Source organism: Solanum tuberosum, unplaced genomic scaffold, assembly GCF_000226075.1.
Source record: "Solanum tuberosum cultivar DM 1-3 516 R44 unplaced genomic scaffold, SolTub_3.0 scf00008, whole genome shotgun sequence".
In the NCBI taxonomy this organism is placed as follows: Eukaryota; Viridiplantae; Streptophyta; class Magnoliopsida; order Solanales; family Solanaceae; genus Solanum; species Solanum tuberosum.
This window is the reverse complement of record NW_006238934.1, coordinates 1,890,564-1,907,914: the sequence shown is the minus strand read 5'-3', so window position 1 is coordinate 1,907,914 and position 17,351 is coordinate 1,890,564. Positions and strand designations below refer to the sequence as shown.

The 17,351-nt window shown below is 31.5% G+C and overlaps 3 protein-coding genes across 3 annotated transcripts; 2 read left to right on the top strand and 1 right to left on the bottom strand.

Annotated features, from left to right (window-relative positions):
• Positions 1-995: 995 nt before the first annotated feature.
• On the top strand, positions 996-6,515 carry LOC102581137 (small RNA degrading nuclease 1-like). The gene is made up of 12 exons (XM_006339007.2): positions 996-1,157; positions 1,687-1,866; positions 1,959-2,048; positions 2,664-2,732; positions 3,099-3,239; positions 3,404-3,520; positions 3,599-3,668; positions 3,889-3,989; positions 4,363-4,497; positions 4,584-4,691; positions 5,522-5,626; positions 5,764-6,515. Exons 1-12 carry the CDS (start codon positions 1,125-1,127, stop codon positions 6,106-6,108), a joined length of 1,494 nt encoding a protein of 497 aa, XP_006339069.1. The 5' UTR covers positions 996-1,124; the 3' UTR covers positions 6,109-6,515.
• Positions 6,516-6,979: 464 nt separating this feature from the next.
• On the top strand, positions 6,980-7,495 carry LOC107061352 (BAG family molecular chaperone regulator 5, mitochondrial-like). Its single transcript, XM_015310483.1, has one exon. The coding sequence runs from the start codon at positions 6,980-6,982 to the stop codon at positions 7,493-7,495; it is 516 nt and encodes a 171-aa protein (XP_015165969.1).
• Positions 7,496-11,187: 3,692 nt separating this feature from the next.
• LOC102580793 (zinc finger protein JACKDAW-like) lies at positions 11,188-13,890 on the bottom strand. The gene is made up of 3 exons (XM_006339006.2): positions 13,414-13,890; positions 12,612-13,011; positions 11,188-12,264 (listed from the first exon to the last, which is right to left on the bottom strand). Exons 1-3 carry the CDS (start codon positions 13,553-13,555, stop codon positions 11,328-11,330), a joined length of 1,479 nt encoding a protein of 492 aa, XP_006339068.1. The 5' UTR covers positions 13,556-13,890; the 3' UTR covers positions 11,188-11,327.
• Between the last annotated feature and the right edge of the window lie 3,461 nt (positions 13,891-17,351).

Here is a 17,351-nt window from a genome sequence, read left to right as displayed (position 1 = left end):
GGTTTACTGTCAACTGTGGTAAAATTAGATTTGGGCCGAACGAAGGCCCATTCTAATTGAACTAGCATTCTTTTATATGGAAAACATCAAATTAGTGCATCATGTATAAAATGTACATCAGATTAGTGTATCATGTATAAAATGGAATGTATCTTACTTAACGATTAATATATCTTGCGCATCAGATTAATGTATCAGCGCTTATATTATTGTATCCGTTTGATAGATTTCTGTAATTATAAACTTTTAAGGGATAAATTGTAATTTTGTTTTAAAAGTATGTGATTTCTGTAATTTGCCCATTAAGAAGAAATGCACAATTGAAATAATGTAATCGATGAAATATATGACAATGCGACAATTAACGATTCGAAAAATTATTTTTTTCTATTTTCTTCACTTTCATGCGTTTAAAAAGGGATGTATTCATGTATTTTTCATGTCATCATCTTGTGATAAAGATTATCACATAACCAACTGCTTAGGACTACAAACAACTTAAGTACGTGTTGAAAAAAAATGCGAAATTTATAAGGTGATTTAGTAGTAATGTATATTTTTCATCTAAATAGTGTGTGATGCATCGAAAGCATAAAAATATTGTAAGCACAAAAACACATGTATTCCATCTTTTGTCCTTACAAAAATAACTCATGAACCATAGTCTTTCATTGTTAATTCTCAACAAATTGATTTGATAATTCAATATCATTCATTAAATTTACAAGTTAAAGATTTATCTTCTTCATGGGATTAAATCGCAAATTGTTGCGAAGTAGAAAATAAATGAGATTATATTTTGGCTGATAATGCTTTTGGGAGCGCCCACCCCAAACAAGTTTTGTAGTGTGCAATTCGAATTTAGTCGTAGCTCCAATGCGAGTGGAAAACCATAAAAGAAAAGAATTTTGTGAAGATTTTGCAATAAAGGAAACTTATAACACCAAATGTATAAAAAACAAAAGTTAGGGGTACTAAATCAACCTTTTTAGGTCTCCACCATGGTAATCCTAAAACCCTCAATCCATAAACCCTAGAATTACTTCCATTCCACCTGCTCCTTCCTTGTTACTCAGAAGTTTATCAATTTTTCCCTGCAAGATCTCAACTTTATTCAATTTCTAATGGAATCGAAACTTGAATCAGCCAAGAAAGAGGTAAGCTCTTCGGCAGAATACAGTAGCAATTTTTTTTTTTAATTGGTTATACAGTTTCCTTGAGCCGAAGGTCTATTGGAAACAGCCTCTCTACCTCCAAGGTAGGGGAAAGGTCTGTGTATACTCTACAAGTGGGTATGTTGTTGTTTGGTAATATAGTGTCAATTTTTTTCTTTTAGTTGAATGGTAAATTGGTAGTATAGTACATTTTCAGCTCTTTCGAGCCGAGGGTCTATCGAAATTACACTGTATATGTAGTTGTTGTTGGATGGTAGATGGTCAAGAAGCCAAAATCGTTTTAAATGGTTTGTTTACTTATATGAAAGGAGCGCAAATCTGTAGAATTGACAATTATTATAGGCCTTATGCCATCTATATTTTGGAGCTGGTTTTGCGTTTAGTTTTTCTAAAATTAGATAGTAATTAGGGCTTTCTAAGTGTGCAAATAGGTGTGTGTAATAGATTGGATTGTAACACTTTGGTTCAGAAGAAATGATGTTGTGCCTTTTTATTTTGAATGTTATAAAAGGTTCTTGCGGAAATTGTAAAGTTGGCTCAAAAGCGGGAGATGAAGGGAAGTAAAGGAGGGTGGAAAGATTTTTTGAGATCCTACGACAAGAAGCTTGGGGTTAGCTTGAGTGACCCATCCAAGAGGTCCATTGATGTGCTGCTGACATTTTTAAAGACGTTTAGCGAAGATGACTTAAAGGTGGTTATAGATGGACTTCCAGATTTCGTTTGTTTAATTAGCGTAAAAGCATTCTGTTAATGTGAATACTAAAATGTTCCTTTCTTGTGCAGTTTTTTGATAAGGTGTTTCAATGTCATTCAAACCGAGACGCTGTTGAGAAGCTCCAGAAAAGTTCCCCGGACAGTGAATCCGCTGAACAGGTGAACAATATATTTTGGCTTTTGGGTGTTATTAATCATAACTGCAACGTTAGGGCAGTTTTTCTTTTAGATAGTTGGGAAATCTACTTAAGTGGATCGAAGATAGTTAATTGACCTCCAGTTAACTGTTAGGTATAACTTTTTCTGTTAGTATTTAACTGGAGACTGTCGTTAACTTGTTAATAATATAGTTAATCTTACTTTCTCTTGAGTTTCAAAATTAATTTTCAAATAGAGATCTCCAACGGGTTGGTCTAGTAGTTGAGATGTGGGAGTAAGCAACAACCTACAGATTTCAGGTGTGAATACCAGCTACAACACCTTGGTGGGTGTAGCAACTGGCTCAGGGGGTTATAGTCAAGATGCGCAAACTAGCCCAAACATCATTGATATCCGTATAAAATATATAAAACAAATGAAAGTGATATTCAGATAAATTGTATGGCAAAAAAGTGGCGATCTTTCCTTGTCAAAAAAGAAAGTTGCAATCTTTTCTTTTGGATCCCCAACTACTCGTTTTCCATGAAGTGACTAGTTGGTATATTCTTATGAAGCTTTATGATCACTGCATCTAACCACTTTGGTACTTAATAAATTGACATTGTGGCAGTGCAGAGACTCGTTCGCTTAACTTTTGAGCACCCTCAATATCCGATAGACTACTCATTTCCATCACACGAGGAGGTTCGTTACTTCCTTTTGTTTTCTTTTCTTATTGTCTACTTAAGAAGTTCAATTTCTAGAAAAAGTCCTAAATGAAAAATGTTTTCTGTGACAGTTTATAGGAGGTATAGTGTCCCATGCTTCAGCTTATTTGTGTTGAAATAGAGCATATTGTTTTTGAGAATTTTTTTCATGATTTCCTTGTATACTTGCTCATGTTGATCCTCTGCAGGTAATGATAGGTGCATTTTAGTTTAGATTGCTTATTCAACTGGTGATAGTCGTTTCTTGAATTAATTCTGTGGCACTGGAATCTGTGCCTTGTATAATTGTCTGTTCTATTGTAAAACGAAACTTCTCTTACCCAACTAACATCCATGGGAACAGGACTGGTTAGTCACCAAAAGGAGTAAAAAATCTAATTTCATTCAATCAAAGGACATGGTTGCAATTGATTGTGAAATGGTCCTTTGCCAAGATGGTACTGAAGCTTTAGTCAGAATCTGTGCTGTGGACCGTAATTTAGAGGTATTTTTACGATTTATACCTTATGATATATAACAAATGGCAAAATGAGGCCTCTTTATCTATGATGTAGTACAACTCTGTTTGTAATGTCACCATAAGTTATTTTGAGGTACAACTCTCTTTTTAATGTCACCATAAGTTATTTTGAGGTTCTGAAATTGCAGGTTAAACTCAATGAATTTGTGAATCCCAACAAACCAGTTGCAGATTACAGAACTGACATTACTGGCATAACTGCTGGAGATTTAGAAGGAGTTTCTTGTTCATTGGCTGATGTACAGGTATAAAGTTGTCCACTTTAGGTTGTCCAGTAGCTGTTAACAATTTATTTGTCTGAACTTTTGGGTGTTATGATCCAGACATCCCTGAAGAAGCTATTATCACATGGAACCATATTGGTTGGCCATAGTTTACACAATGATCTTCGTGGTAAGCTACATCTTCTATCACAAGTGTCGCTTCTTTTAATTATTAACATTTAAATCTTTGGTGCATATCTTCTGGTAACTGGAAATAACATGATTGTATGATCATGTCTCTTTTTAGTACCCCAGGTTTTTATTTTATTTCTATTCCCTTTTCCCTTTTCTCTCCCTGTTCTTTAGAGAATTACGACATGCTTTTTTCTCTGTTATGCCATTTTTAACAGCTTTGAAGATGGATCATGCAAGAGTGATTGACACATCATATGTATTCAAATATCAGGGTCAAACTTCTAATAGAAGACCTTCCTTAAGTAACTTGTGTAAGGTAAGGCATTTTTTAAAAAAAATAGGTACATCTTTCCATGCTGCAATCTGTCCACTCTGTTGAATGGTTGTCCATACCAACCCTCCTTAAGATTCCAAATTTCCAATTCTATTTTGGAATTTCAAAGTGCAGGCATTTCTTCAAATGCTTGTATCTGAACACTCTAGAGAACTCTATTCTTTTATATGTTGGTAAAAACAAGCGTGCTGCATTTTATCAACAAATTCTTTTGTTTGTTCCTGTCGCTGTTATCCTTTTTCCAACTATCATTAGTTTACAAGCGGAAGATTTTAAGTTTTTAACAAGTATTAAACTATTTATCACAAGCTCTGTTTGATCAATGCTATTGTTACTTACTATTGTTTCCAAATAGTCTGTGTTAGGGTTTGACCTTCGAAAGATAGGCTCTCCACATAATTGTCTAGATGATGCGATTACTGCAATGAAACTTGTTCTTGCCAAGCTTGAATGTGGAGGTGATAATATCATACCATTGGTTTGTGATGAGGTAACGCTAGATCCTTTTATTTTAAATTTCAGTTCCTTGTTTCCTGATTGATAAGATGGTCATCAGTCATCTACTCCTAAATTTAGGCGCAAGAGCCCGAGACGTCAAAGCTACTTGTCCACAGAATACCTGCAGCTGTTCATAGCCAAGAGTTGCACAAAGTTATTCCTGGAGACTTTACTGTGGAAGTTAAGGTTAGGAGAATCTTATGCTTTTTTCTCTCATCTCATATCAATGATGAATGATATCTTTATGTAGTCTGAACTAGTTTATAAAAGCATATGTCAACATTCAATCAGTGAAGAATCACATGCTGGTATGACATGGGTATTCTTGCTTTGTGCTAATTCTTCAAAATACATCATTATTTGCAAGACGCTACGCATGTACATGTCAAATGTTAACAGTTACCCACACGTGATACGTGCTTGTAAACAAGTCCATTGACATGAATCATTGCCAACATTATTAAAAAGCCATAGCAGCTACTTGATGCAAGTGAAAGGCAATATTGTTAAAGGCTAAAACGTGACAACACTTATTCTGTCAGTTGAGACTGGAAATGCTAAGCGCAATGAAAGCATGGGATTTAATGTAAAAAGAGGCAAATGGAGAAAAATGTGCATGCACACACAAAATTAAATTATATGGATCAAATAATTATGAAAATTGCAATGAAATTGAATATTATGAAAACTATGTCAATTAATCCCAAAAGAACTAGTTTACAGATCTTGTTTAGAGGCTAAGGTGTTCAAGTTTTAAGTTAGATTGATGACTTGTTTTCATATATCATGCTCTTAGTGACAGAGAATTATACATTTTAGTTCTCTTATACTTAGAATACTGCAGGGACCAACAATTTAAGAATTACGAGTCACTATTGTTTTCTTTAGAAACAGTAACAGTAATCAAGATTTTTGCACGCGAATGATGTTTGAGTATGAATCTGTACGGTTCATCACTTTCTAGTTCAAACTTCGATCGATAATACTTAGTTTGTCCATCTATGATCTGCTGGCAGGCTAATAAAAAAGGGCAAGCAGACAAGTATTCTGCCTTTGTCAACTTCAAAAATCAGCATGAGGCAAATGAGGCATTCAATAAACTTGAAGGTGACCTAGAGAAGGTTGGTATACTTTCAGGACTTGTTTGTACAAAAGTGTTTTCATTGTCCTATCAGAGAAGCCAAATGTGCACACAAAAGAGGCATATGTCCTAATTTAACTGACATTGTCATAACTTTTGTTTATCCGTCTTTGTTAGGATATTGGTGGACGGCCACAGAAGCTCGTTTCATTTCATCTTGATTCTGGTGTATCAGGGTCTTGTTATGTTCGTAAGATGGATGCCAATAATTATTCTAAAGATAAAGAGGTCACGCCAAAGAAGAGGTCACTTCAAGATGAAGAGGCCGTTGTAGAGTCAAAGAAACCAAAGACAGAAGACCAATGTACAGAACTCAAGGAGGCTGCTGGTGCAGGTTGTAATCAGTGTGAAACTCATTCGATGGAGATTGAGAAACTAAAGAAAGATTTAAGCCACAGAGACGAAGAAATCTCCACCTTGAACAAAATCATCGTCAACCTTGTGAGGAAACAAGGTTTTTAACTCTTCGATAGATTTATGGGCAACACCCCCTACTGGAAAACAGATACAAATACTATTTCGACACCAGAGACCTATGCTTCATGAAGGTCAAAAGAGCAGCTATTGTTTAATAGCTTTTGGTTATGCTGTTTCGTTTAGGACTGCGACAAAGAGAGAAGGGGTATGGAGAAAGAAGAATCTCCCTTATTGTTAATGAAGGCTATCTCCGGGGCTCTTAGTACGACGTCGAATATCATAACAGCAACTGCAGCCAAGAGTCTTACTAGAAGGGCTGATAGTTTTTTTTTTTGTTTTACTTATTTGATTTTTACCTCCTGAATTGCAGGCAAGATCAAATTGTATCAGTGTTTTCAACTGGATTTCTTCCATCTCTTTAAGCTTATGAACTTTTTACAATTTTCTCTGTATTATTTGATTTGTTTGTGTGCATCTCTTTACCTTATTTATTTTGTGCTCTCTATACACATATATCACCATGAAATTCAGTCAAATGATGTCACTATAAAAGAAATACTTCTTTTATCGACTTGTATTAGCTTGTGTTTTATTATAGATGTAGTCATTTTCTTGTATCCTGCATTTGGTTGGAGATATTTTTCGATCAAAGAATTTGACTATAATTAAACATCCTATAATACTCTTTTCAATATTTAATTATTGCCGCGAATTTTAAGAACATTCTAGCAAAAGCTAAGATGCCTTCCAGAAGATGTTTCGAAACTTCTGGAATATTCAAATCTCATTCTGGAAAATTCAGCTTCTACCTCAAATAGCAGAAAATCTAACCGCTTGTCTCATTGAATTTTACAATACAAAATCGTTAGCTATCAAATATTCAAATAATATCTCAACAAACCGATCAAAGTTAACAATGGAAAATCTTTTCAATTGGTCTCAGCAAGATCGCCCTCGCTATTCCTCGAGAGGAAAACCAGTACAATCGGTCCATCAGAAATCTGCCGGAATCAAGCCGGCGACGAAGGTTGTTCAGATTCCGGTCCACTCCGTCAGTTCGGATCCAGATCGGTCCTCCCCGACACAGAAATCTGATGAGGTGGCGCAGGCGCCTGATAGAAGATCCGCTTCAGCGTTAAGGATCCAGAAGGTATTTCGAGGTTATATGGTGAGGAAAAACGTGAAGAGAATTATGTCAATACGAAAAGAGGTGGATGAAATTGAGCGGAAGCTTTTATGCGGCGAAACGGCGGAGTTGATTCGGAGAGACGAAAGGGAAAGGTTGCGGGTGAATGAAACGCTGATGTCTCTGCTTTTCAAGTTGGACTCCATTAGTGGAATTGATTCTGGTGTTAGGGAGTGCAGAAAGGGTGTGATTAAGAAGGCAATATCCTTGCAAGAAAAAGTTGACTCCATTGTTCCCCGCAGCTAATTAAATTGCGAATAGAGTGTGCGTAGATCTTACTCTTATCTCGTAGAGCAAGAGTGGGTGCAGAATACGAAAAATGATGAGAAACACCGATTAGAGGGCGAACAACATGTAGCTCCATTGGGCGGAGCCATAACCCCCTTTCGTGGAAAATAATCTTGTTTAAATTTGTTTAAAATTATTTTATATGTATATACTATATGTAACTTTCTGCGGTTTCTTAGTATGTTTACTTCTTTTATCCGTGTAGAGGAGCTTTGAAAAAGCAGAGTTGTTGGAGAAAAATGAGAATAAACAGTATTTTGACTGCAGTTTGTAGTTATAACTTGTTAATAATGTACTCTTTGGTTTTGGTTTTGGTTTGGCAAAGACTTTAAATAGAAAAAGAAAATTTTGTGATTTTGAACTAAATATATCTAGAAGTTAGAATTAACGAGTTATCGAAAGAAATATATTTTTTAAATGGACTAAAAAATAAAAGTAAAATAAACAATTTGAAATGGAGGGAGAGGGAGTAGTTAATCTTACTTTTCTATTCAAATTTTAAATACAAAATTCAATTCAAACCTCCAAGGGAAATAGAGAATGGATGCTCTAGAAGAACCAAACAACAATTGACACTTTGTAGGTTGTAATCACTTTGAAACTATCTTGGAGGAGATTGAGAGATTGAACAATCACTAATTTTGAGTGTACATAACTAAAATACTTAAATTTAAACTTATTTAAAGTTGAATAAATAAAATTCTACGTGACATGTTATAAATATTGTTTGACCCCCAAAGTTCTCCAAATACAAATTTTTATACAAACTCTATATAAAAACTAGATAGGCGGTGTTCGTGCGGGATCAATAATAATGTGTAATATACATGAAATAAATATAAAGGATCAAAGATGGAATATAAAGAAAAGCAGTGTGTAGTAGTAGATATATGGGCGTATTATACATGCTTTTAATGTCGTTAGACCTTGGAGAGTGGAAATAGATTGAATTAAGTGAAGATGATGTAATACTTGGCTAGTAGAGGAGTGGTTAGGCTTAACCACTACATGAATATCCATATTATTAAATTAACCTCTCAAGAGGCAAACAAGACGATGATGACCAGCTTGATGTAACCCCTTTTGCATATTATTAAATAAATTAATAATTAGTGGCTAATTATTGTTCAATAATTACAATATTCATCAGCAGAGCTTCCCAAGCCTATAGCGGCAAGGCCTACTTCTGAAAAGTAAAAAACTGTTCCATAGAGAAAAGTGGGTCTAAAATAGTACTACTAGTCTAGTTTCACATACCAAAATAATCTCACCATTATCAATACTCTCCTTTTAAGGGTTGTTGGGATTAGTTATGTTAGAATAAATTATACTGTGATAAGTTATGATAGAATTAGTTATATTTGAATAAGTTATGCTGGGATTAATTTTTGTTGTTTGTTTGGTTTATCTTATTCAACTTATATTCATTGCATAATTTTTAAGAATAAGTTGTTTGTTTACAATAATATCCTCCACCTTATTTAGTTTTTATTTTTTTCAAGTTTTAATTATTCATCCTTAAAAATAAAACTTTCCATCTTATTTAGCTTAAATATTTTTGGTGTGCATTTCCGTGATTGTGCCGTGTGCTTTTAAAATTAAACTTTCATCTTATTTAACTTAAAAATAAAACATTCATATTATTTAGTTTAAAAATAAAACCTTCATCTTATTTAGCTTAAAAATAAAGCTTCCATTTAAGTTTATTAAAAGTTAAAGAAATTTTATTATTAAAGTTATCTACATTTTAATTGATATATAAAATATAATTTTTAAGTGAGTAATAAACTATTTAATTAAAAATATGCATTTTAATAGTGGAGTGAACGTTTTGAGAGAAATCAAAATATAAATAAGCATAAGAATTATACAGATAAATTCAACTTATATTATATTCATAAATAAAAATTGTATTTATAAAATGTATTTTTTTAATAGAAAAATATATTATCATAAGAACAATGAATAATTAAGGTGTTGAATGCTATTATAAATGTTGTTAAAAATTATGTTAATATACATGAACGTAAAGTGATGTATAAAAGTGGGGTTTAAGGAGGGTATTTTGTTATTTTACCTACCTAATCCCAAGATAAGTTAACCTGTGATTATTATTCCACCCACAGGGAGGGATAACTTATCCCAGAACTAATTGTTAATCATGGGATAAGTTATCCCACCCTTGACAACCAAACAACAGATTAAAGACCACTTAAAAATTGTCCCTGGATTAAATCCTCTTGTTCATCGTCACACCAAACTTCCCCTTAATGTACACAGTACATCCCTCACCTTCTAAATCTTCTCATTAATCAGGCATAATAGATGAAGTTGGCTTCAGGTTTGTGTTCGAGCCCTGGATCATTGCTCTTAAATATAACTTACTTAACATGAATTACTCCTGAAAATAGTTTATGTGACGCAAATTTAAATTAATTAAATTTTAATATAGATATATATTAGACACTGAATGAAAAATAACAATTAAAAAAAATCTTGTCAATATATAAAAAGTGAATTAAAAACAAAAAGTTAAACCAAACCAAAATCTCAAAAGATTCTTCAAAGCCAACCAAGATTGACTAAAATAGGCTGATTGGTTTGACAATAGTCTATACACTTTCTCGTAATTTTCCGTGCCAACTTTTATCCTACACAAAATGCCAAATAGAATGTTACAAAAAGGAGTGTGATGTTACATAGTTGGAGTAAAACAAATTTGGATTAATACAAACGGTAGAAAAGATAAATTAAATATATATATAAAAAATAGAAGCTCAATAGTCTTTATCATATAATTAAAAAAATTAATTCCAAAATTACCGTGGCGGAGCCATGTGGAAATAAGGATTCATTTAAATTCTATTAATATGTTTAATTCTTCATATTTTAAAATTGTTAATAAAATTTCTGACTCTCCACCAGAAATAAACACAAATATGCATGGCATCGTTTTAGTATTTGTATCTTCCCAACACAAATGGTCGTACTAGAATTTTTAAGACCCTACAAATCTTGAAATTAGCCAAAAAATTATGTTTATTTTAGAGGATTATTATAAAGTTTATGGTCCCTTAATTATTAGTGGGACATTTACATTTGATCCTTCTGATGTGTGATTAACCACGTTTAACTATAAATTATTGTACGTAATTATGTACTTGTGACCCTCCTTAGCTGGCAAATTTAATTTAACAGATCTTAACTTAAAAAAATAATAAGGATTAAATAAATGATGTGATTAGTTAAAATATGTTAAGATTCATGATATAATATAAATATTGGAGAGACCAACACCGTATCGGAATATTACAAGATCTGAAATTAGAATTATGAATAACTTAATACCAATATTGCATTTTTTCTTGTTTTATTCTTAGTCAACATATTAAAATTCAAGGAAATAACCACTAAATTCTTAATCAAAGAGTTTTTAAAAAATGATCTCTCTATCTTCATGATATGTGATGAGGTTTGCATATACATATCTTTTCCAAATTTTACTGAGTATATTGTAGTAGTAGATGGTAGTTAAAGAGAGATTAAATTTTTTTTTTCTTACATAGAAGGAACTTGTTCGCTCGGTGGAAACTTTGTATAACGTTGTCCGATTATTATATTTTAAAGGGAACAACTCAAGAGTTATACTGTTAGATCGATAAAGTTAGTTAACAATAGGCTTAGCTGGGGCTACAACAGTTGTAAGATAATTTAGCATTTTACATTATTGTACTGCGAAATACAAAAATATATATGAAAAGACAGACGCCATTGCTAAGTGACTAACTGTTTACTGTAAATGGCTTAACCCCATAGCTGAACTATTCATCGATGCAAACTTAATAATCTCTTGTGGCAAAAACTGACAATTCCCTTCGTGTTTAATTCCCAAAAAATCTCTCGTCAAACAATTATCCATACCGTTCATTGAAACTGCTTGAGTACTATGCATACCAACTGTTTGCATAATTGCCTCATCCAAATTAATCGCTTTATTAATCCCTGAAGAAGTAAAATTCGGACACCCAATTAGCCCGTTGTTGCTGTGTAACAACGACGTTGTGTAATCTTCAGATTTCTTGGCGAAAATTTGATCTGTTGTTTCACAACTCTGTAAACTGGTAAAAGTTGGTGTATTTGGGGAGGATGAAGAAGAAGAGTTCAGTTTGCTGAAATTGTTGCTAAAGAAAGTTGACTGATTGCTTTTTGTAGAACCCATTTGTGCTGCTTTCTGTAGAAGTGCAGTAGCAGACATTGGCGTGGTCGAATTTTGTTTGGTTAATTGGCTGTTTTGACTATCGGAATACAGAGAATTGTATGCTTCAGCCATTGAAAAGTTTGCAGATGTTGAATTAGATGATCCAAATACATTTTGGGATTGCATTTGGATCATTTCTTGAAAACCCCCTGTGCTTGAATTGTCAAAAAGATTTGAACTTGACGATATTTGAGCTGCTTGTTGATCTAACCAAAGTGATAATCTTGGTTTTTGCTGTTGCTGCTGATGCTGATGCTGATGAAGAGAATTATTATTATTACCAGTTGTGTAACTACCAAAATCTGATCTAAATCCTGCGAATCCGCCATGTAAATTTGATTGTTGTTGGTTCAACAATGTGACATTATTTGGGAAGTTGATCAAATTGGTAGCCCCAACTGATGTGATTCTTGAACTCTCCTCAGCTAAAGCATCACAGAAAGCTCTGTGTGTGATAAAACTGTCTTTTCTGCAATAGAAGAATACATTTAAATCCCAATAGTAAAATGGTTGAAATTGAAAAAAAATAAAACATATATCAATTTGAAGTTGAAATCGAAAAAGAGTAGTTGGATCGATTTGAAGTTGTGTTTGTTCATGAATTTCATCGATATTTCAAATAATGAATGACTTTCACCAGTTTCTTGAGTGAGAAGTGGAGTTCAAGGAAAGATCTTTCAAAACTAGAATTGATACGATGGCCAAACTATTATTTGATGAGTATTTATTTTACTTCAATGAATGGATGAGCATTTATTGTACTTGAAACATATATTCTCCAACAAAAAAACATGTAAATAGAAACTAAAAAAATACCTTGAAAAGAGTGTGCCACAGTCACATTTGTACTCTCTAGTTCCACAAGTTTTACTATGAGCTTTCCAATCTGATTGAACTGCATATTTCTTTGAACATTTTTCACATTTCCACTTCTTTTCTCCATGTTTTCTACTAAAATGTTTCTTAATTCCAGTTAGGTCTCCAAGTGCACGCGATGGATCGTGGTGAATACATGTCTTTTCTGGACAAATATACACTTTCTTCTTCACTTGTTCTAGCTTGTTTCTTTGCTTTAGCTTCCATGGAAGATTGTGTCCTCTTCTATGAAGTTGCAAATTCTGGTCCCTTTGAAAACCTTTGTTGCAAATCTCACATATGAATCTGTTTGTTGCCATGAGTGACTTTGGTGAAAGTGCAATAACTTCAGCATCTGGATCTGTGATTCAACAAATAAACATGCACAGTTCAGAGACAGATCCAAGATTTGATCTTTATGTATTCAAGATTCAAAACATAGTATTAGACGCATCTGTTATGGTTATCTCATAAAAATTTAACTTAAATAAAACTCAAAAAACCAAACAACAAAATCTAAAAAAGCAAGTCTTTTATATAAATGCAAGATTTAACCTTTATCATGAGTTCAAGATTCCTAAAACTCAAAAAAAACATGGTCTAAATTAACCCCTTGACATCATCTGACGTATCTGTTATGGTTATCTCATATCCCTTTTTTCTTTTCGTATGATTTTGCTTACTATACACAACATGCAAATCAAAGTTATGTATAACACTATAACAATAAACTAAACAAAAGATTGAAACTTTATAAATATACCTGGTGTTCCTGGAAGATTTCTTCTTTTCTTTGAAGAAGTATTAGGTTTAGGGTTAGGGTTTGTTGTTTGAAGTTCTTGATGATGATGAGGAAGTACTGCTTTAACAGAAGAAGGAAATGAAAACACATCTCCAGACATCATTTTTGTTAATGTTTTGGTTTTGTGTCTAAGCTACAAAACAAAGTGTGTGTTTTTTTCCAAATACAAACAGTTAAGAAAACCTTGGTAGTATTCAAATCTCACAAGTTTTTTTTTGTTTAGATTGTGCCAAAAGAACACAAACATAAGTAGTAGTAGTAGTAGTAGCACACAATAACAACACAAAGAAAAACACAAAGTTGTGTAAATCTTAAAAACACATGAAGAGAAATACAATATTTTCTTGGGATTTTTTTTTGTTTGATTTCAAAAGATAACACCAAAAAAGAATGACCAACTTGAAAGCTAAAGAGAATATTTTCCTCTCTTTTTCTATACAACTCTCCTTTCAACTTTATCTCTACCTTTTATTTTTTCAAAGTCGGTCAGCCATAGATTTAGCAGCTGGGGCCACCTATATTACGCACTCCGTTTCAATCTGTTTGTCCAGTTTTTATTTTACACCAAGTTTACACGAGTAATAGGAAATTTTTAAATCTTGTGATTTTAAGTTAAAGATAGGAAGAATGTACTAAAATGCTCTTTCATTTTATGACCTTAAACATATCTGGTGGAAAAATTCAAATTAAAGAATTGTCAAGAAGAAAAAGAGATTATTTTGTAAACAGACCAAAATGAAAAATAAAATAAACAAATTAAAACGGAGGGAATGTAAATTTTATTTTATACATCGAAAATGTAAAATTATTTATATTGATGATGTAGTTTAACTTATTATTATAAATTTATTACTTCTTATATCTCAATTTATATTGTATAGAAAAAAATTTGAAATTCAAACTTCTTAACTTTGATCGTGTGAATTTGAACATAGAAGCTTTAAGTTCAAATTTATGTATTTATCAATCACATAAAAATAATATATGTTTTGACCTAACTACATATCTTACCATGTTGTGTGTATATATATATATATATATATATATTGGCTGTATGCTGCTTGTAACTAGAATGTGTAGAGCTGTGTGTCATTTTGTAGTCTTCCGAGCTAAAATATTCCTATTATCAAAGTCACGACCAACCACAATTTATTTAATTTCATTGTTGTTTAATGTGAAATGTGGAGAAAATTATGTTTGGAATATTTTACTCCTTCATATATATGTAATCGATATGATTTGTGTATGCAAAAATGATTGTTTAAGTTCATACATATTATGTAGTTAAAATATTTTTTAGTATATAGAAAAAATGATAATTTTAATCTTTTACATATATCTTACGTAATTGAAATAGTTCTTGATGTATCAAAAAATGATTATTTAAAAACTAAACTTTGAAGATAACGATGCAAATAAAACCATGGTAAATTTAAATAACAACTTATATGAAAAACATAAAAAATAACCAACTAGGATTGTGAGAGTATGGTGAGTACTCTTTCATTCTTAATTAGAAGTCTTGAATTTAAATTTCCCTGATAATGAAGTCGGATATCAGACATCATATAAGGAAAAAGAACATAAAAAATGAAATCTTTCAACCATAACCAAAAAAGTGGAGGGAAAGATGTAAATTGATGGGATTTAATTTACTACTCCCTCCATCCACTTTTATTTGTCATGTTACGCTTTTTGAAAGTCAATTTGACTAATTTTCAAAGTTAAATGAAATTACATTAATTCGATATTTTAAATAAAAAAATAAATATTCAAAAACTATTCAAAAACTACTATAAATTGCAATTTTTTGCATATCAATATGATGAAAAAATGCTCATAAAATGTTAGTCAAATTTTTTATAATTTAACTCTAAAAAAGGAAACCACAATAATTAAAGGTGGACCGAAAGAGTAATACAACTTTTTTTTACAAACTAAGAAGAAATTACTCTTGGAATTGGAAATTGAAAGTGAGAAAGTGAAAGTAGAAAAGTTTGAGACCTTTTCGTTACTTGTTCCAATATAATTTTGAGACATGAAGAATAAAATGATTACAAAATAATTAATTCAATTTGGACCCACATGTGTCTGATTCAAAAAAATTAGGGGACCAGTTCTGTTGTTTTGTAATTCCCAAGGGCTAGTCCGTGAATCTCTGATCCTCTTCTCGTCACGTGTGTCACTGTACACTCAGCGTGTGGGGTTCCTCCCACTTTTATTCGATATTTGTTTTGAGTTTTAACTAATTTAAATTTTTCGTATTAATATTATGAAGTTAAAAAAAAATTATATATAAAATTTAAATTAAATTTTTTTAATTAAAGATATATTATAGGACTTGATTGGTGATATATGTAGTTCTTGTGTAATTTTGTTCTTTGTTTTATATATTCTCTGCTGTTTAAAATGTGTGTTACTATAATAATAAATATAAATGTGATTTTAGAAATCAAGAGAATAAATATTTTTTTGTTTTCTCTTGCTCCATAATCTAAAAGGTCTGAACTATAATAAGGATAATTTTAGAAAAGGAGAGGATAACTTGATGAATATAATTTTTATGATTTATAAGTCTATTGAGAAAATATAATCGGAATTCGGATCCAATATCTAGAAAATCATAAATTGAAATGATAAGAAATATTAGATATTTGTAAGCCTAACTCAACATTGAAAGTTAGCATAACATGAGATAAGAATTATTTAACATAATATAAGAGGCCAAAAATATCACCTACCGATATAAGGACTCAACAAATCGAACAATTATTATACAATAGTATTTAACTATATATATAACTATAAAACAAAACGTAAGAGGAAATTTTAATTGTTGATACATAGGTGCATGTTTGAAGAATCATATGCTTTTACGCATGAACTTTGTAAATTATGAAATAAATTTTTAATAGAGAGTGTTAATTCTTTATGATGAAATCATATATAACATGAATTTAAATTAGTTAACCATGAACTTCGACACTAGATGGATAAACTAATAATAGCTATTTTATACTTTTCTTAGTTCGATTATTTTCCAATCTTGAGAAAAAAAAGAAAAGTCTATATACGATAACTCTGTATAATATTTTCAAAGGACAACTCGCCAAGCTTATAGTGGACATGGGTTGGGTCATCGACGATTACGACCATTCAAAGACATAGCTGGAGTACTACATAAAGTTGGAACACACGAGAGCGAGGTGCATGTGAAGAAATCTTAAATTCATATACATAACACATGTTTTACAAGAAAATAATAATAATAGTAATAATAAAAAGAATCAAATTTGTTAGCTATCATTTTCAAAATACTATTTTTTTTTCATTTTTATATATGATAGCCCTTTTGAAAATAACTTCTTCTTTTAAATTTGTCATCACTCACTTTTTCTGCTTGCTAGTTGGCAATTTTTTCTATTTTCTTACTGCAGAATTATACCAGATTTGAAATAAATAATTGTGACATCAAATAGTTGGTGTGTTTTATATTGGGAAAGTTACAAATATATACGCTTCGTTCAATTAGTTTACCAATATATATTACCTATATATATATATATATTATATTTTGTAAATTAGATGACTGATGATAAAGACTCGTAATTATTCCTTTTATTATTTGTTATATACTCGCATGATTGGCCCATATATATGTAGCTTGTCCCAAAATTTCAAGCAAACACTAATTTTAATGCACATTTTCAATCTTTTAATTCCTTTTTTTTTCTGGACGTGACAATTTTCACATGACTAGTCTCCAATTTATTTTTATTTATTTATTGAAATTATTTAATTTAAGAATTTTGTCGTGTCCTATTTCGTCAATCATGTTGTAATTTCTATATAATTGTACCTTTGAAAATGAGTGAAACATATATATATATATATATATA

Coding starts and splice junctions, on each gene's coding strand:
- LOC102581137 (XM_006339007.2), top strand. CDS start 1,125: ATGGAATCGAAACTTGAATCAGCCAAGAAAGAG. Junction 2,733..3,098: donor CATTTCCATCACACGAGGAG/GTTCGTTACTTC, acceptor CCATGGGAACAG/GACTGGTTAGTCACCAAAAG. Junction 3,990..4,362: donor CCTTAAGTAACTTGTGTAAG/GTAAGGCATTTT, acceptor GTTTCCAAATAG/TCTGTGTTAGGGTTTGACCT.
- LOC107061352 (XM_015310483.1), top strand. CDS start 6,980: ATGGAAAATCTTTTCAATTGGTCTCAGCAAGATCGCCCTCGCTATTCC.
- LOC102580793 (XM_006339006.2), bottom strand. CDS start 13,555: ATGATGTCTGGAGATGTGTTTTCATTTCCTTCTTCTGTTAAAGCAGTA. Junction 13,012..13,413: donor AAATCTTCCAGGAACACCAG/GTATATTTATAA, acceptor GTTGAATCACAG/ATCCAGATGCTGAAGTTATT. Junction 12,265..12,611: donor TGTGGCACACTCTTTTCAAG/GTATTTTTTTAG, acceptor CTTCTATTGCAG/AAAAGACAGTTTTATCACAC.